Below are 21,426 nucleotides of genomic sequence, written 5' to 3'. Positions count from 1 at the left end.
TATTATTACGGGCGACTTCCAGGGAGTCCTTAGACTCATCGAGGGAGGCCCTAAACATCATGTCCACACAACTATATGACATTCTCACAGTATCTATCATACCTTGCCTTGAACTCGCTCACCGTCATAGCACCCACAACAGTCTCTGGCAGCTTATTCCACTCATTTACCACTCTAAAAGTAAAGAACCCAGCTCTAATACCCCTGCTAACCACACTCTTGCCCAGCTTCCATAGGTGTCCCCTAGTTCTCCCAATACCAGTCCTGATCTCAAAAATATCCTCTGAATTAATCCTATAGAAACCCTTTAGCAATTTGAATGTCTCAATCATATCTCCTATCTCCCCTTTTCTGCCTATCAACTAATTTCTGCAACCCACAAATCTTCAACCTGTTCTCATATTGTTCATTCCATAGACCTGCTATCATCTTAGTCACTCGCCTCTGGATCCTCTCCACCTCCTCCCCATCAAGAAGGAACCTGGGTGACCAAATCTGGGCACAGTAGTCGAGATGAGGTCTTATCAAGGCTCGGTACAGAAGTACAATAACTTTCTTGTCTCTGCTTGTCAAGGTATTTTTCAACAACCAAGTGACTTGATGAGCTGATTTAGCTACTTTTGCAATGTGCCCCTTAAACTTCATCTCCCTATCAACCAACACTCCCAAATCCCTAGATTCATCAATCTACTGGAGTACAGTTCCACCAATGTGGTATACTGCTGCTAATCTTTTCACCCCAAAATGCATAACCTTACATTTTATCACATTAAATTGACATCCATTCTCCTTAGCCCAGAACTCCAATCTATCCAAGTCATCCTGCAAGATTTTGACATTTTCTGCATTCACTATTACCCTAATGTAGATATATTATCTGAAGACATATTCAAATAAAATATTTGATTTGAATACATATTTCAGAAATACACATTAAACCTTATTTACTGAATTAACAAAATTATTAAACTTCCTACTATGCCAGGAAGAGGGACAACGGATGCAATATTTGCGCTAAGGCGATTGATGGAGAAATATAGAGAGATGCAAGTGGAGCTGCACATGGTGTTTATAGATCTGGAAAAGGCATACGACAGAGTGGCCAGGCAGGAAGTGTGGAGGTGTATGAGGAAGAAGGGGGTGTCGGAGAAGTACGCCAGGTTGGTGAAGGAGATGTATGAGGGAACAGAAACTCAGGTCAAGTCTAGTGTCGGCATGAGAAGGGTCCCCTATTGTCGTAGGGCTACACCAAGGGTCTGCTCTGAGCCCCTACCTCTTTGACCTGGTCATGGATGTACTAGTGGAGGATGTTAAGAAGGAGGCACCATGTAGCATGCTGTTTGCCGATGACATTGTTCTATGTGAATCATCCTGAGAGAAACTTGAAAAACCCTGGAAGAGTGGAGAAAGGCATTGGAGGAGAGCGGCATGAGAATTAACCGAGTGAAGACTGAATATATGTCAACGGGGAGTGACAAGGATATCGTCATACGACTTCAGGGTGAAAGGCTAATTTCAGGGAAGAAATTCAAGTACCTTGCGTCGGTTGTCGAGAGGAATGGTGACTTGGATGAGGAAATACAGCACCGAATAACATGCAGTTGGATGAATTGGAGGAAGATGAGCGGGGTCCTGTGCAACAAGAGAGCGAGTTGTAAGAGGAATGGAAAGCTGTATAAGATGGTGGTGAAGCCGGCGATGCTCCATGGTGCGGAGATGTGGCCTATAACCAAGGCACAGGAGAGGAAAATGGAGGTAGCAGAGATGCAGATGTTGAGATGGATGAGTGGTGTGACAAAGAAGGACAGGATAAGGAATGACTACATCAGAGGGACGGTTAAGGTGAGACCAATTGGCAAGAAGATACAAGAAAGTAGGCTGAGGTGGTTTGGACATGTTGAGAGGAAGGGTGAGGAGTAGGTTGGTAAACGAGTGGAGTATATGGAGTTGGAGGGAAGGAGGAAAAGAGGCAGGCCCAAGCTCAGGTGGAGGGATAAGATGACAGAGGATCTTAGGGAGAAAGGATGGAGTCTGAAGGATGCCCTGGACCGGAGAACTTGGAAGAGGAAGGTTAAAGATTGGTGCGCCGACCCCGTTTAACATGGGATAAGGCAGAGTGAAAGAAGAAGAAGATTAAACTTCCTACTATTAAATAGAATAGATACTTCTGAGTTCCTGCTATTATAAAGAAAAATTATTCCATTTAGTGAAATTCAGATATAATGTAAATACCTGGTTATCGGAATCATAATTAGGATCATAGATATCTCCACTGATATCCACATCATCAACTGAGAGTTCACTACCTGGTTTACCCCATGTTCCTTTACCACCAGCACCACCTGAGGAGAGAAGAAAAAAAAGATGTTAATGGATGGTTTTGTATATCTAAATATTTATGATTTAGATGATTATTAGTGATCAAACATAAACTAACTTTGATATTAAGTCTTTATGTTAGCATACTGTTGTGTTGTGAATAAACTAAGAAATGTTTTAAAACATTATTATTATTATTATGGGCAACTCCAGGGAGTCATTAGACTCATCGAGGGAGGCCCCAAATCATATTCATCACAACTATTCGACATTCATACAGTATCTATCATACCTCGCCTTAAACTCATTCACTGTCACAGCATCCACCACAGACTCTGGGAGCGCATTCCACTCATTCACCACTCTAAAAGTAAAGAACCCAGCTCTAACACCTTTACTAACCACACTTTTGCCCAGTTTCCATGGATGTCCCCTAGTCCTCCCACAACCAGTCCTGTTCTCAAAAATATCTTCTGAATTAATTTTATAGAAACCCTTCAATAATTTGAATGTCGTAATCATATCTCCCATCCTCTGCCTATCAACCAATTTTTGCAACCCACAAATCCTCAACCTGTTCTCATAAGGTTCATTCCACAGACCTGCTATCATCTTGGTCACTCGCCTCTGGATCCTCTCCACCTCCTCCCCATCAAGAAGTAACCTAGGTGACCAAATCTGGGCACAGTAGTCGAGATGGGGTCTTATCAAGGCTCGGTACAGAGGAACAATAACCTGCTTGTCAACGTATTCTTCAGCAACTAAGTGATCTGATGATTGAATTTGATGACCCAGACCCGAGGCTCAAATTAAACAAAATGGTCAAGGGCACTGACAATTCTTTAGCCGCTTCATGTACGACGCGAGCTGGTATACCATCCAATCCCACAGATGTATTGACATCAAGGTTCTGTAATAGACTAGTTACCTCTACTTCATTCTTCACAATTCCAGTATAAGCTGTTGGTGAATCTATTCAAGTGCAAAAACAGAGGGTGAAAGAGATGATAATCGTGGCAGGAACAAATGATTTGAAAGAGGACAAAATGGAAATGATAGAGGATGTGAGGGAATTACTTGAGGTAGCAAAAGAGAAGAGTGAAAGAGTTAGTATTTTACCGTTGTATGACAGTGAAGTGTTTAGAAGGAGGGCCATAATTGCCAATGACTTTATGCATGGGTTATGCATGGAGAGTGGTGTGGAATTTGTGGATGTGTGGAATGAGTTCGATGGGCGAAAGGACTTATATAAGATGAATGGGTTACATCTGAATGGAGTTGGTGTACGGAGACTTGAAAAAGTGTTGATGAATGATGTGGATGTACAGACTCAGGGAAACTAGATTTATTAAGAGGGGTGAAAATAGATATGCAGACTTTAGGGAGGAGGTTGAGTGTATGAATGAGTATATTATGCCTGAGCGAGTACGAAGGACAACAAATCAGAATGGGATAGTTAGTATAAGGCATCAAAGTAGAGATGGGACAAATGGGCTTCTGCAATTCATGTACACTAATGCCAGGAGTATTAGGAACAAGAAGGAAGAGTTTTTGGCCTTGGTTGGCACTTCCAGGCCACAGGTTGTTGGTATTAGTGAAACATGGCTGACAGAAGATGATAAAGCTAGTGGGATTGAATGCGATGGGTATAGCGTGTTCAGGAGTGACAGGGTGAATAAAAAGGGGGGAGGAGTGTTATTGATGATAGCTGATGAGTTGCACCCAAGGAGTATAGAAGTTGAACTGCAGGATAGAGAAAAGAGCACATTTGAGGCTGTTTGGTGTGAGATAGAATCTAGCAGAACAAAATATACAATTGGGTGCTGCTATAGACCAGGTGATGGAATCGATGGTGGGGATAGTATGCATAGGGAAATAGAAGAAATGAGTGGAAGGAGGGTAATTATTATGGGTGATTTCAATTATGGTAACATTGACTGGAAAGAGGAGAGGGCACATGGGAGGAAGGAATTGGATTTTATGCGGTTATTAAGGGACAGCTATCCGCGGCAGAGAGTGCTTGACCTAGTAATTACAACTGAGAACGTGGCTGTAACGAACATGACCATGTTGCCACCAATTTGTGAGAGTGACCATAAGGTCATGACTTGGGAGGTGGCTAAAGGGGTGGAATTTACAATTAAGACAGGATACATGTGGAATTACAATCCTGGTAAGTATGACAAGCTTAGGTGTGTGCTTGGCTCAGTGCCATGGCATATAAAACTGCAAGGGCTGGATGCTGATAGTGCATGGGAGGTGGTTAAGAAGTGTATGCAGGAGGTAATGGTTGACTGTATACCAAGAGCCCGAATAATAAATCAAGTAGGGGTTAAATGGATGAATAACACTATTAAGCTTGAGCTGCAAAAAAAGAAACAATTGTGGAGGAAATTTAAGGAGAAAGGTGACCAGCAGGTGCAGGAACAGCATAAAGCTCAGGCCAGGATGGTAACAAGGGTGGTAAGAAAAGCAAAAGCGGATTACGAAAGAAAATTGGCCATGCAGGCTAAAGAGAATCCCAAACAGTTTTTTTCAATATGTTGCAGTAGAAGGAAAAATGTTCATGGTAGAATGATCTTAAAAAATGCTGAGGGTAGGGAGGTAACCGAATTATTCAGGACACAACTTTAATTTAATTTAGGCAGAGAATGTGGAATGTTGGCAATAGAATAAAAAGATAACTTTATGAATACAAATCAATTTAAGAACAAGGAATTGTATAAAATGTTTGTAAAATATAATCTGTAATGCGTGTGGGCAAGATATAGACATTAATGTAAGCTGTTAAATCTACTTAAGAGCCCCATTTCATGTACTAAAATAGCAAAGAGCCTGTGAGCCAGAGTTCAAGGGTCACTGTTAACCATCCTGTGTTATGCATACAAAAAGGGGGGAAGGTAGTTACTGGAAAGAGAAACTAAAGCGCTTTCCAAGAAGAGCAAATCAAGTGCACGTGCGATGAAATAGAGGGAGCTGAATCGAATGATGAAATCCTCGTGACCGTGCTAGCGGGCATCGCGATGGCCCAGAAATACCAAGAAGAGAAAGAAAACAAAAAGGCCATGCAAACCCCATTCGAGTTCTTTTTTTTGGGTTCCTGGTTCCTGGCCTCTCTCGGACAAATAATAAATCAGTCCGCTCCGTCGGAGAAGTTCCTGGCAGGCCGTGGAAGGCACTGGTTCATCTGTCACAGCATTTGGAATGGGCCAAGCTATTTCCTTGGACCAGGATAGCTGTGCGTTGTCGTGCGACGGAGGAACCAAGCAGATGCAGTCCGTTTCAGGCGATGTTCCCGTGCCACCTCCTTTCTTTCCCGTTGAGATTCCATTTGTATGGCCGATCGAAGGTAATCAAATAGTAAGCTGAGCGAGAAGGCCTTGATGACCAGACATAGCAAGAAGAAAGACATAGCATCCAATCAGGGACAGTAAAGTAGACTTTTGTTTTTGTGAATTCCAGTCATAAAAGAATGTGATCCCCTAAGAGAATTTGCAAAATGGACTAATATTATGGAACTCTAAGAATTATCTAAGATTTGGCTCAGGCCCTTTTAGTTAAGAATTGTCTGCCCAACAAGGACAGGTTTATCTCTGTATGAGCAAATAGTGATGTGTAAAGTAGTATAACTAATGACCATGTGTGTATAGAAGGAATGGCAGTTGCCTAAGAAATAATGTTAAATTGCTCATAGTAGTGGTCTAAGCAAGTTAATTTGTGTGTTTACTTTACTCGAGAATATTTCAGATAGTATGTTAGTAATGCGTACTTGTATAATCTCTCAAGTTTATTAAAACGTTTCCTTTAAGTACCTGCCTGACCTGTTTTTTATCTTATGAATTCAAACAGCCGCTCATAAAACATTGATGAACTTAGCAGGATGAACCCACGTGTATGAATAAATAAAGCGAGCCACGACTGTATGAAAGAGATTAATGAACAGAAATATAAAGTTTATTTTAGTCTAGTCATCATGTATCATTCTGAGAGAGCCATCCTGGGTAAGAGTCCCATCTATCCTAGGTATTGGCTGGCGCAGTTATAATATAAATTTTGTTAATGCTTATCGGGTGAACTCTACCAGAATGTTGTGTGATTAAACTATAGGGAGGTCAATAGGGCTGCTTATTAATAAGGGGAAAAGAATTTAGTAGAGAATAAACGCATACAGAGCATGTAAGGAAAGAAAGTAAATGAAATAAATAAAATAAAATAAGGATAAAATAATAAAAGAGAGAAAGAGTAACGAAATATAACAATATACTATAACATGCTACAAGGTGCAAGTATCTTTAATGTTTGATGTTCTGTTAAGTTAATGATGCTGTATAATCATCTGCAAGACTTGGTTTTCAGAAAGATACATAGCAAGGATTCATTTTCAGATGTTGACTTATTGTCGACATATTTGGATTTTTTTTTTTTTTTTTTTAAAGCAGAAAATAATGCTTAATAGCAGCTGAGTCTAGCACTTGTATGCAAGGCAGACAGACTGTCATAGAATGAAACTGGAAATCAGAATGTTAATTCCACAATGACTTGAGTGTTTTTAATTAAGTTACTTTGATCATGTAAGGGGAATATAAAAAAGTTCTTTCCATTTCTAAGATAAAGCAAAAAAAAAAAAATAATAATAATGGCCTGAGTTTAATATTAAATTCTTAAACAAATTAAAGCAACTTTTTAAAATTAATTTTTAAGGTTGCAACTCCTTGAAATATGTTGTTTGAGTGAATGTGAGAAACTGGCATACTACTACTACAGGAGTAATAATTAAACATTAACTTTAAGAGTTAATTACACATTGAACATTTTTATGCTCATACTGATATCTACTAAATTACATCACTGGTATCCAAAGAATTAATCCATTTCTAAGTTTAAACCACTCAACCCTTTTGTGACCTGTAGGAAAAATCTCCTGAAAAAGGAATTTTAAAGAAAAAAATTATGCTTTAAAGTGGGAACTTTATCACTTATTAGATGGCAAAATCATGGATAATAAAAAAATAGAATAAAAATTTGGAATGACTCCCCCATCCCCCATCACATTAGGCAGTATTGTATGAAATCATCCAGATCTCTCTTTTTCTTTTTTGCATTTTCCTCCGAATAGTAATCCTACTAAGGCAATTTATCCCCTACGTGCTCCATTGCATGTATCACATGTAGCTTTCAGGTACTGATTAACATTTATATTTCCAATTTTGTATCAATATTCATATATACATTTATATTTTTACATCTCTATTTACATATTCCAACCTTCATATCCATATTTATGTATACATATATTTACACTATTATTATTTCGGGCAACTTCAAGGAGTCGTCAGACTCATCGAGGGAGGCCCTAACATCATGTCAAGAACAACTATTCGACATTCACACAGTATCTATCATACCTCACCTTGAACTCATTCACGGTTATAGCACCCACAACAGACTGGCAGCTTATTCCACTCATTCACCACTCTCAAGTAAAAAACCTAGCTCTAACACCCCTACTAACTACATTCTTGCCCAGCTTCCATGTATGGCCCCTAATCCTCCCACCACCAGTCCTATTCTCAAAAATATCTTCTGGATTAATCTTATAGAAACCCTTCAGTAATTTGAATGTCTCAATCATATCACCCCTTTTCTGCCGATCGACCAATTTTTGCAACCCACAAATCTTCAATCTGTTCTCATAAGGTTCATTCCACAGACCTGATATCATCTTGGTCACTTGTCTCTGGATCCTCTCCACCCCCCCCCTCCCCATCAAGAAGAAACCCTGGCACCCATCTCTGGGCACAGTAGTCTAGATGGGGTCTTACAAAGGCTCGATATAGAGGAACAATAACTTGTTAAAGTATTTTTCAGCAACCGAGTGATTTGATGAGCTGATTTAGCCACTTTTGTAATGTGCCCCCTAAACTTCAACTCCCTATCCACCAACACTCCCAAATCCTTGGCCTCATCAATCTCCTGGAGTACGGTTCCACCTTTGTGATATACTTCTGCTAATCTTTTCACTCCAAAATGCATAACCTTACACTTTGCCACATTAAATTGACATCCATTTTCCCTAGCCCAGTCCTCCAAACCATCCAAATCATCCTGCAAAATTTTGACATCCTGTGCACTCACAATTGCTCTACCCAACTTTGTATCATCAGCAAACAAGTGAACACTTCCTCTCAGATCCTTTCCTATATCATTGATGAACAAATTGAAAAGTAATGGTCCAAGAGCAGAATGCAGCACACCACTAATCACAAGCCGTCTTTTGGACTCCACTCCTGAATAAACCACTCTTTGGTATCTCTCCATCAACCACTCTCTTATCCATCTCACCAACCCTATATCCATCCCCATCTGCTCCAGTTTACTGATTAGAGTTCCACGTGGTATCCCTGTCAAAGGCCTTCGCAAGGTCCAGTAGAATCACTGTAAACCCATTACCCTTATCCAGTTCAGCCGTCACTGTGTTATAAAATGTGAGCAAGTCACTGAGGCATGATCTACCTTTCACAAAACCATGTTGTCCCCCATACAGTATCCCATTTTCATCTATCCAATTGTATTCTTCTCTTGAATAATTTCTCCAAGACCTTGACAACAATTCCTGATATGCTAATCGGTCGGTAATTTACAACAGCAGTCTTGGAACCTCCTTTATGCAGTGGAACTATTTTCCCCTCTTTCCATCCCCTCAGGACTAACCCAGACCAGAGACTCAAATTAAACAAAATGGTCAAGGGTACTGACAATTCTTTAGCAGCTTCACGTGCGACACAAACTGGTATACCATCCAATCCCACAGATGTATTGACATTGAGGTTTTGCAAAATGACATATCGAAAAAACTGTTTAGGATTCTCTTTAGCCTGCATGGCCAATTTTTTTCGTAATCTTTTTTGCTTTTCTTACCACACTCGTTGCCCTTCTGGCCTGCGCTTTATACCGTTCATATGCCCGGCGGTCACCTTTCTCCTTAAATTCCCTCCATAGTTGTTTCTTTTTTTGCAGGTCAAGCTTAATGGTGTTATTCATCCATTTAACCCCTACTTGATTTATTATTCAGACTCTAGGTATACAGTCAACCATTGCTTCATGCAAACACTTCTTAACCGCCTCCCATACACTATCAACTTCTAGCCCTTGCAGTTTTACATGCCATGGCACTGAACCAATCAATCTCCTGAGCTTGTCATACTTACCAGCCCAATAATTCCACATGTACCCTGTCTTAATTGTAAATTCCACACCTTTAGCCACCTCCCAAGTCAAAACCCTATGATCACTCTCACCAATTGGTGGCAACGTGGTCATATTCGTTACAGCCAAATTCTCAGATGCAATTACTAGGTCAAGCACTCTCTGACCCTTAGTATTTTCCATTACATGCTGTCGCAGATAGTTATCCCTTAATAACCGCATAAAGTCCAATTCCTTCCTCCCTTGTGTCCTCTCCTCCTTCCAATCAATGTTACCATAACTGAAACATCCCATAAAAATTAACCTCCTTCCATTCATTTCTTCTATTTGCTTATGCATACTATCTCCACCATCTTTTCCATCACCTGGTCTATAGCAGCACCCAACTGTATATTTTGTTCTGTTAGTTTCAATCTCACACCAAATAGCCTCAAATGTGCTCTTTTCTCTATCCTACAGTTCGACTTCTATTCTTCTTGGCTGTAGCTCATCAGCTATCATCAATAACACTCCTCCCCCCCCCCTTTTATTCACCCTGTCACTCCTGAACACACTATACCCATCGCATTCAATCCCACTAGCTTTATCATCTTCTGTCAGCCATGTTTCACTAATGCCAATAACCTGTGGTTTGGAAGTGCCAACCAAGGCCAAAAAGTTTTCCTTCTTGTTCCTAATACTTCTGGTATTTGTATACATGAATTGCAAAGGCCGATTTGTGCCATCCCTATTTTGATGCCTTATACTAACTATCCCATTCTGATTCATGGTCTTTCCTACTCGCTTGGGCATATTACACATATTCAGACACTCAACTGTCTCCCTAAAATCTGCATATCTACTTCCCCTCCCCCCTTAATAACTCTAGTTTCTCTGATTCTGCACATTCACTTCCACTACATTCGACAACACCTTTTCAAGTCTCCGTACACCAAATCCATTCAAATGTAAACCATCCATTTTATATAAATCCTTTCGCCCATCGAACTCATTCCACACATCCACAAATTCCGCACCACTCAAACATAATTCACGCATAAAGTCATTAGCAATTATGGCCCTCCTTCTATAATCTTCACTGTCATACTGCAGAAACAGACTCACCATCCTAACTCTCTCACTCTTCTCTTTTGCTACGTCAAGCAAATCCTTCACATCCTCACACATAGCCCTTTTGTTTCCTTTCAAATCATTTGTAAAATGATTTGAAAGGAAATGGCTACGACTAACAATTCTTTCACCTGCTGCTTTTGCATTCTAATTGACTCGCTTACATTCTTAACGTTCGCACCAGGTTGGTAGGATTTTGTTAAACTCTCAACTAACACACCTCTTACTAAGGAATCTCCATACAAATATGTGCTCTTTCATTTTGTTTACACTCGTTATCATACCCTTATTTTTTCTATCATACTTTTGCCGATTATTAGTTGGTACACTTGGTAAACATTTTTGCCAACAATTTAGCTGCCGATTTACCCTATGTATCACTCCGCGTAATAGAGCAATCTCACTCATTGCGTCAGTGTCATCATTTTTATTCTCTGATGATTCATTCAATCATTCTGTATGTTTACCTTCATTTTCAATACCACTCTCACAGCTATCAGATATTACCTCGCAAATATCACCATTCATACCTCGAATATCACTGTTATCTAGATTTTCACTTTCAACAACGATATCACTCAGACGACCTGAAGCACTCTTTAAATCCTCACATTCTTTACACTTTTTGCACACCTTCACTCCACTGTCATTGTTTAACCAGACTCCAACCACTCTCCTCAATGCATACATTTTGCAAACGGTATCCTTTAAGTTAAGATTTTTAGACAAATATGGCGACCTGGGCGCCATCTTTTGTATTCCTTTTTATAGGAGCCATGTGCACAGATAATCGTATCTATCAATTTACTATTAAAATACTCAAAAAAAATCACCCAGATATGCTAAAATATTAAAAGTAAACAATACTATGCAAATTCATCAATTTTTACTCAAAATATCACTTATCTGTTGAGGAGCTATCCACAAACACTACATACCATATAGTCCTCTAGTGGCCATCTTTCAATATAATTCATACAATATCAGTAGTTTATGTTACATTACAATGACTGGAAGTTGATCTTATTGGCAAATTTAATTAATTCTGAGCAATACTTTTCGATAACTCGCTGTTTTGACACTGGCCACTTGTCTCCGGAAGTGGTGACGTGTTGTATTAGGGCATCCAAATGGAATACAGTAGCTGACAATTAGATGCCCCTAATACAACATGTCATCACTTCCGGATATGTGGTGGTCAACAGTATGTAGTCAACAGCCTGTTGAAGGTGTGGACTACAAATGCATGATGGCGATTTCAAAATATGGAATCTGTGTATTCATTTAACTTGCATCTGATGTTCCACATCAGATGCAAGTTAAATGAAAATGAGGGAGATCAGGATGAACAGGGGGGACATTGCATAAGAAGAGTGGATGATGGATACAGCAGATTGTGTGTGTGTGTGTGTGTGTGTGTGTGTGTGTGTGTGTGTGTGGAGCAAAGAATTGGGATGATCAGGAATATGGGGGAAAACAAGTCCAAAGAGAAGTATAAGATCAGTGATGACAGAGACGAGCAACCAAGGAGGGAGTATGTAGGAGTCGCATCTGAGAAGTAGAGTTGGGAAGGCTTGTTATAGAACCAGAAATAATCTAGTATGTTTGTTTACAAATGCAGAAGTATTCAAAATAAAGGAAATGAAGTTTTAGCATTAATAGAGTATATTAGCCCAACAATTGTTAGAAGTGAGACAGGGTTAGATGAGAATGACATTCTGACAAGAATAGATATGAATGAATATGATGTTTTTTGTGAGAATAGCCAAGATATAAAAGGGAGAAGAGTACTGCTGATGATAGCAGAGGAGTTATCTCCAACTAAACTGGAGACAACAGGAACAAAAAGTGGAAGTGGTTTTAAAGCAGTATGGTGTGAAGTGGGGTCATAGAATGAAATATCTAGTTGAGTGTTGCTATAGACCTGGTAATGTGAAGGGAAGTGAGAAAGGAATATATAGGAAATACAGACTGGAATGAAGAGACAGAATCTGGGAGCAAAGAGATTGAATTTCTTGGAGTTCAATGAAAAACTACCTAAGGCAGTAACAGAAGGTACATACAGATCTTGAATTTATCAGAAGATGTTATTGTAAATGAGGTACCAAATCTCCCTCCAGTTGGTGAAAGTGACCAAGGGGTGATTACTTAGGCCAGTCATATGAGGACATTTTCCTGAGAAAGGGATGTGTTGAACTATAAGGCTTGTGATTATGACAAGCTCAGGAGACAACTTGCTGCTATATCACTGGAATGAAGAATTAGAAGGAAAGGATATAAATGCTGCTTGGGACATGTTCAGGAACTGTCTAGTAGAGACAATTGAATATCTGAATACATTCATAAAGGTCAAACAGTACAAATAAGGTGGGTGTGAAATGGATGAATGAATGAAGAGGTGAAACATGCAATTTGGAATATGGCATTATGGAGGCAGCATAAGAGTGATGGTAATAGTCAGTTGCATAAGGAGTACAAAAAGCAAGCAAGATTGCTAACTTGCATGGTAATGGTAGCAAAAGTGCAGTACAAGCAGCAGTTACCTAATGAAGCTAAAAACAATCCTAAGGAGGATTTTTTTTTTTTCAATACGTGGCCAGTAGAAGAAAGAATGATTATGGAAGGTTGATACTGGTTGAAGAAAATGGCAGAATGATAACCACTAAGGAAGATGTGTAGTAAATGATGCTAAACGAGCAGTTCATAAAGGGTATTTCATCTCCGTGATAGTAACATTATGGAACTTGAGAGCAGTGGGAAGGGGAGAGGAGCCACTGATGGTAAGTGAGCATGAGGTATATGAGAAATTGAGTAAATTTGACGTCAATAAAGCCATAGCACCTGATGGTATATCACCACATGTCTTGAGGGAATGTCGCTGGGAGTAAACAACAGCTTTAACTTATCTTTTAACACAAGTTTTAGACTAGCCCAAGTTCCAAAAGAATAGAAATAGGACAAAACTGTGCCATTTCACAAAGGAGATGGAAAAGAAAGAATTCGGATTACAGATCAATCTGTTTGTCTGGATTCTGGTAAAAGGTGTTAGAGAGGCTAATAAGAATAAGATTCAGAATTGGGTTGATGACAACAACATTCTCTTTGATGGACAGCATCAGCTTGCTAAACAAAGGTCATGTTTTAGCAATCTACTTACTATAACAAGGTGACAAGGCACTGGATAAAAGGGAAGAATACAAAGTGGTATATTTAGATTTTACTAAAGTCTTTGATTGCCACATGACAAACTGGTAATTAAACTGTAACAGATGGGGGTTGTATAGTAGATCAGGGCACTGGATTGGAAACAGGCTTAGAAATAGATTACTGTGCACAGATTTGGTCACCAGGTTTTCAAAAGAATGAAGAAATCTTGAAACATGTTCAGAGACAATTGACTAAGATGACTTCTGATCTCCGGAATGTAGAGTATGAATGCACTGAGGAAATGAAAATTGCAGTCTTGTGGTTAGAAGGATGAGAGGAGACATGAGTTGGTAAAGAGTTATTACTAAATTAATGTGGATCAGACTTTTTATAGAATTGGTAGAGACAATGGAAGAACAAAAGGCAATCCTTGGAAGCTGTATAAAAGGAGGGTGTAAGCAAGTGTTTTGCATGGAGAGTTATGGGTAGTTGGAATGACCTGGAAGTGTGGAGACGGTGAATGCATCAAGTCAGAGTATGATAAGCTATGTGCATGGGGGGGGGGGGGGGCATGGAGGACACCTTGTGATGAGTCAAACTCTTTGGGAACTCTACTAATAATAATAATTTTGTTCATGACATGTGCTAGCCATAACATTTTTATGAAAATGTTTTATTAGCTTTATATATTGTTTTTCTATGCATGTCTGAAGTGCTTTTAAACACTGCTGAAGATAAGAGTCAGAAGCCTTTTTAAAATTGATAAAATGCATTTTTCAATTATGATGTAGATGAATTATGGTATTATTTTTTAAAACTGCGATTGTTTCTTTGGTTGAATAAAATTCAATTTTGGATGTAATTGAGGAGGATGACCTCTTGTTCTTCCCCTGTCTCTATCAATTCTATGAAAAATCTGATCCACATTAATTTGCCTTGACCAACTTATGTCTCCTCTCATCCTTCTGGATAATGTTTTTCATGACACATTTGTAATAAACTTAGCAGAATAAAACAATAGCTAAAAACTGAATTTAGTCAAGGTAATATTCCACTAACTGAACACTACCATTTTCCAAGTGACTGTAACAAATGAAGGAATTATAAAATCAAGTCAAGTACATGATTATGCTGGAAAGTTAATGATCTCTCTCTCTCTCTCTCTGTCTCTCTCCACACACACACACACACACACAATTAGCTTTAATAACTTCAACCACTTGTGTTTATTCCATTAAGTTTTATTGTAATAAATGTTGTCACAACAACATAACCAAAAACTGAAAGCTTTATATTTTATTAGCTTCTTAAATAACCATAAACCCATTTTACTGACTACTTCATGATTCTTCATTTGTTTCACTGTTTTATCTATTTATTATTATTAATTCACTTGCCTCTTATTATTCTATTTTCATTACATGATCACTACTCTAAAAATTTTCATACAAAATTTTTGTGTGTTAATTTTATATTTCTCAAATAATTTTCTGCAATTTCATTACTTCAATATCTTTACCGACAGAACACTGAGCCTCAGTAATTTCACGTTTCCAATTATTGTCTGGATCATTCTACCTTTTCTTCATCTTAATGCATAATAATACTAATTCTGATAACTAAGTCAGTAATCTACTGCATTTTTTTTTCTTTCTCAATATTAGAATTACAAACCCTTCCCCCCTCACATCTCTCTTCTGATGACTTACTAGTCCATTTGCTCTGCATTCATTTGTTATTCATTATGCTGTTTGTGCACAAATTATGATCAGCCCTTTTATGTATTTATTCAAATCCATTTGCTTTATTTTTTTTTTTTCATGCCTAATTCCTTTTGATATAAAAGGAAAGCTTCTGGGTTAATAAACCTTACTGGTTGTTGGGCTCATGTTTTCTCCTAGTTTCACGTTTTGTTGTAAGAACAGTAAAGATCGATGTAAGGATAACTTATGATCAATTTCATTAAGTGTCTATCAATTTTTTTTTTTAATGAAAATATTCAATGCTTAATATTACATGAAATTCTTCATTTCTTCTTTCATTTAAATTAAATGAATAAAACATGAAACTAAATTGCTAACTATAACTAAGAATGGTCAACTGTTTTACAGAAAGTCAAGTCTGAGTATGAAAAGAAACGGGATCTGCAAGCTAAAGAACAACCCAAAAGAATTCTATCGTCATGCTGCAAGTAAAAACAATGAAAGAATGAATGTGAAAGAATAACTACTACTGAATACAGATGGTGAGAGATGCAGAACTATGCAGTGCTAATAATGAGTGCCCATTTTGCTAACTGCTTTCAGCACTCACTGCTACTTCTTCATAATGAGGGACTTTAATTATTCATACATTGACTCGGTAACAGTAAAGTCTCATGAGAAGAATGAAACAATTTATTAAGCTGTTACAGCAACTTCCTCAAGCTGCATATGACAGAAGGAACGAGACCAGTGTGTTAGATTATTATATTGTCTCGGGGGGGGGGGGGGGATTTCAGTTAAAGAGAACAATTCTGCCTCTGGTTGGTGACAGAAAATGTTACATGCTGAGTTATAAAGCAGGAAATTATGACCAACTGAGGAGTATGCAGGATTTCACATCATTGTATTGGTTGTTGGATGGGAAGAATAATCGACAGTGCATGAGAAGCATTTAAAAAATACCTAAATGATACAATATCTGAATTGTGCCCCTGGAGTTCAAATAATAAACAGGATAGAAGTGAAACGGGTGTGTAATCTAATTAAACGAGAGATACATAAGAAAAAAAGATTATGTGGAAGAAATACCATGTGGATAAGGATGATGTCAGTTATGAAAATTATAAGCAACAGGCTAGAATAGTCAACTGTTTTACAGAAAGCCAAGTCTGAGTATGAAAAGAAACTGGCTCTACAAGCTAAGAATAACCCAAAAGAATTCTATTGTCATGCTAGAAGTAAAAGAAAGAAAGAACGAATATGGAATGATAACTACTGAATACAGATGGTGAGAAATGCAGAACTATGATGCAATGCTAATAATGAATGACCATTTTGTTAAATGTTTTCAGTACTCACTGCTACCTCTTCAATGGATGAAGAAAATCAAGTGTATGAGGAGGAGGTATTACAACTGTTGCACAAACTGAACAAGAATTCAGCAATAGGGATTGATAGGATATCACCACAGATGCTGAAAGAATGTTCAGTTGAAATGGCTATTCCTTTAACCAGACTATATAATTTGAATCTCAGAACAGGGAGGATTCTGCAGTAGTGGAAAGAATATATAGTAATTCCATTGTACAAAGGTGGTGCAAAGACTGATGTATCCAAGTACTGACCTATCAGTGTCTCTGGAGTGGTAGTGAAGATTTTGAAAAAGTTGGTAGGGGTTTGTATTCAAAAATGGTTTGTTTCAATAATGAAATACCGTAAGTTAACATAATTAAAAGAATTATAAAAACTGAGGAAAACTCGCATAAAAAACTTTATTAATGTAGAAATTTTTCCTAGGCATCATTTAGTACAAGAACATAGAATGGCAATTAAACATTAACCCATTCTTAAACATTAACAGATGATTCTAAAAAGTGCCACCTGAATAGCTGATGTGAGATAACTAAAATATGTCAATTTCTTAACTTATTGCAAATTTTTTTTTTAAATTAAAAAAAAAAAAATAATAATAATCACACACACACTAAGAAATATTAGCACAATCAAAAAGTACTATCTCCCACAAAGGAAATAGACCATCAGATTTGTAAGTTAAGACAATGAAGCAAGGGTTCACATGTTTCTTTATAAAGTCATTCTATGAGGAAACTATTTTTATGAAGACCAGACTGTTCAGGCTCATGGTATTTAATAAGACTTGTTCTTCTAGACCAGTGATTTTCAACCGGCATGCTGCGACACACGGGTATGCCGCAAGAGGTCTTCAGGTGTACCACGAGATTTATGAAAAAAAATTAATTGAAAGAAATAATGTCATAATTTGGGCATTTATTTATTAGTGTCTGGCCTTCCCTCTTCTTGTGTGTGTAAATCAATCAAAATTATGCCTACTTTTTGCCAGATCATCAAAATAATTAAAAGAATATAACATATAGACACGTTTACACAAGAATATTATCTTTTAATTTGTCAAATATTTCAGTCTGAAAATAACAGACTATCTTCAGTGGCTACATAGGAACAGTTTTTAACAAGGTGGAATACCAACAATTGATCATTCAAAAGTAGAACAAGCTGCGTGATGTTATATCACTAAGTATTAAAGAGAGGAAAACATTTTTTTTTTTTTAATCAGAGTAATGATTAAATTAAAGATATTAATTCACAAATTCATATAATAATCTTAATTTATAAATAAGATTAGACTAATGTAAGAATTAAAAGTCTTAATTTTAAAAAAAAAATTATATATATATATATATATATATATATATATATATATATATTAATGTGTTATCCTGATTAAACTTTCCCATATTTTTGAATAAAGATATACAGTCATTTCAATTCAAGTTAGGGTGTTGAAGTAAGGCCTCAGCACTTTCTTTAAATAAACATTCAAATTTATAGCAACATCTGTGTAGGCGGCAAGTCTCGGACCAGAGGATGTTGTGGCTTGTCTCTATTCCATGCTGAGCCAATCCAGACATTAGATTTGTTGTGCTGAATGTATGATTGATGTTCTTGAATTCTTTTTTCTATAGAGCATCCTATTTGTCCAAAGTAGGACAGATTGTAGTTACAAGGAACTTGATACACCCAGGCAGAGACATAGTTGAGTGTTTATCTTTAGAAGAGGGGAAATAGGTGGATATTTTGTTAACAGGTATATAAGTGACTGTTAAATCATATTTCTTCAGAATTCTTGAAATTGGTTCGGAAATCCCAGAAATATAAGGAATTGGAACTCGGCATATTGAATCTTTGTTGTTTTGGATTGGCTTGTAAGAATCGAACAGATGTTGTGTACTCTTCATGACTTATTTTTCACGGTATTAACAACACCACAAACACTTTTATCAACAAGGATGTTTTATTAACGCTAATATTTTGCTGATTTTCAACTCAGCATCATCAGAGCACAACACACGTGTAAACGCGATAGTGAGCGAGTGAAACAATATAATTGCAAAAGACAAAAGATCTAAAGTCCTATTTTTGGCACCCTCTAATGGAAAAAAAAAAAAAAAAGCAGCAGTTATCCAGGAGTTTTTCTTAGGATCACCGTCTCCCAAATTTTTGGCAAATTAATGCAACCATATTTGTTAAGGCTGGGAGAATTCTTCAAAGCCATTGCTGACTCAAAAAATAATCTTTCAGATCTATAACGACTCCTAAATAGCACATTCGTTTTGCTCCATCTAATCCTGTGTGAAGGAGTGTCCAAAGCGTGGTCTGCCAGTCCCGACTTGCCATAGTAATAGTAGCGAATGTATCTTTCATGTTCTTCCAGGCGGATGTTCACTGATCTTCCTGTTTGCCCATAATAGGCCAAGTCACAGTCACATGGAACTTCATACACTCCTGGGTGTGCTAAAGGGTGAAGTTTATCCTTTGGCGAGCGGATCAGAGTTGCCAGCTTGACATGAGGTTTGAAGGTGGTGCGAAGGCCATGTTTCAACAATACTTTGGCTATCTTTTCCGATGTACCTCTGATATAGGGAATAGAAATGGTCATGTTGTATTCTTGTGTATTAGGGGAGGGCAGAGTAATGGGCCTATGTAGTATTTTATCTATTTTGTAGGGATTGTAGCCATTGGCTAAGAACGTATGGCACATGTACTGTAGTTCAGTGGTCAGAGCTGTATCGTTAGAACAAATGGCTCTGGCTCTGTGTGTGTTTTTAAAATGCCGTACTGTTGGACTGGATGATGATGTGATTGTTTATGTAGGTATCTTCCTGTGTGTGTAGGCTTCCTGTAAATAGAAAAAGATAGTGATCCATCTGAAAGGCAGGTGACTAATGTGTCAAGAAATGGTAAACAGTTATTTGATTTTTTTTTTTTTTTTTTTTTTTTTTTTTTTTTTTTTTTTTTAAGAGGGCACCAAAAATAGGACTTTAGATCTTTTGTCTTTTGCAATTATATTGTTTCACTCACTCACTATCGCGTTTACATGTGTGTTGTGCTCTGATGATGATGCTGAGTTGAAAATCAGCGAAATATTAGCGTTAATAAAACATCCTTGTTGATAAAAGTGTTTGTGGTGTTGTTAATACCGTGAAAAATAAGTCATGAATAACCATCAACGCCTAAGCTTATCTGTTAGATTAATGATTCTGCACGGAGAAGATATGGTTTACAAAGCGCGAAGGTTTGGTAAGTTGAAACGGAAATTGTCCAGAAAATTGAACCGGTTAGCCTTCCTTAAACGATGCCGCGACAACGATATTATTCCATCTTTTCTGAAATTCAAAGAAAAGTTACAATCGGCAAAGGCACATCGTATTTATCGACGGGCGAGTTTAGCGCTTCTTCGAGAACAAATCGCCGCTACTCGCATAGAGCTTAGTAAGCTAAACAGCTCTAATAAACAAGAACTAATAAACGTGTTAAATCCTGAAATATGGACTGTCCTACAGCAGATCTCCGAAGTTGCAGCAAAAAAAGAATTCACAAAAGTTAAAAGCAAGCACCTAAAGAAATTTGAACTACTACAACAGCGCCAACATACGAAGTCCCGACCGCAACTTCGACGAGACCACATGGTCGTAAACACTCACTGAAGAAGCCAAGAACGCTCTCAGTTTAGGACATAACTTTGCCGTCGCGCCCAAACAAATTCCTAAACTCGAAATTATGATGAAAGTAGAACGGGGTATCCACGATCTTCCGCCACCAATGGCCAATAACGTGCGACTAGACATAGCAAGTATTATAAACAAAGCTAAGCCTCCAAAAAGCAATATGCCACGTAAGCAAATAACTGCCCTAAAAAAGTTATATAATAATAAAAATATTATTATTACAAAAGCCGATAAAGGAAATGCAACAGTTATCATGAATAAAGAAGAGTATAACAAAAAAAAATGCAAGATCTCATATGTGACAGTTCCACGTATCAAATTATACATCGAGACCCTACGATGTCGCAAAAGAAAAATGTCCGAAAATTACTGAAAAAAGTGACATCATGGCCCAAAGAAATCATCAGGAAAATAAAACCAATTCATGTTAAAACACCCCGTATTTATGGATTACCAAAAATCCACAAAACTAATATTCCCCTACGCCCCATAGTTGATAGCATAGATAGTCCCACATATAAACTGGCCCGGCATTTAGCTAAGTCGCTTGCCCCTCTTACTGGCAACTCCTCTACTTTTGTAAAAAATTCAATCCATTTCAAAACACTGGTTAAAAATCTAATCCTAAAAAATTCAGACATAATGGTTAGTTTCGATGTCACCTCCCTATTTACCAATGTACCACTTATAGACACTCTTGATTTAATCAAGTCTATATTTCCCCCAGATATTTTTGAATTATTTCAATTTACCATGAATGCAGGTTACTTTACATGGGGGGGGGAAATTCTACAAACAGATTAAATGGTACCGCTATGGGTTCCCCCCTCTCTCCCCCGTTAGCAAATTTTTACATGGAACACTTTGAAAACAAAGTACTTACCACAGCTACA

At 37.7% G+C, this 21,426-nt stretch overlaps 1 protein-coding gene across 2 annotated transcripts in view; it reads right to left on the bottom strand.

The window, feature by feature from the left end:
- Window positions 1-21,426, bottom strand: part of LOC150106469 (programmed cell death protein 4-like) — a 183,392-nt gene that overhangs the window by 114,132 nt on the left and 47,834 nt on the right. For both annotated transcript variants that reach the window (XM_090393143.1, XM_090393144.1), the window contains exon 2: window positions 2,233-2,342. In XM_090393143.1, coding sequence (XP_090249269.1) covers window positions 2,233-2,342 — 110 coding nt within the window. The remainder of the gene's footprint in view (window positions 1-2,232; window positions 2,343-21,426) is intronic.

Source organism: Typopeltis vanoorti, chromosome 5 (genome assembly GCF_054136105.1).
Source record: "Typopeltis vanoorti isolate ZY-2024b chromosome 5, IOZ_Tvanoo_1.0, whole genome shotgun sequence".
Lineage (NCBI taxonomy): Eukaryota > Metazoa > Arthropoda > Arachnida > Uropygi > Thelyphonidae > Typopeltis > Typopeltis vanoorti.
This window is presented reverse-complemented; position numbering and strand designations above follow the sequence as displayed.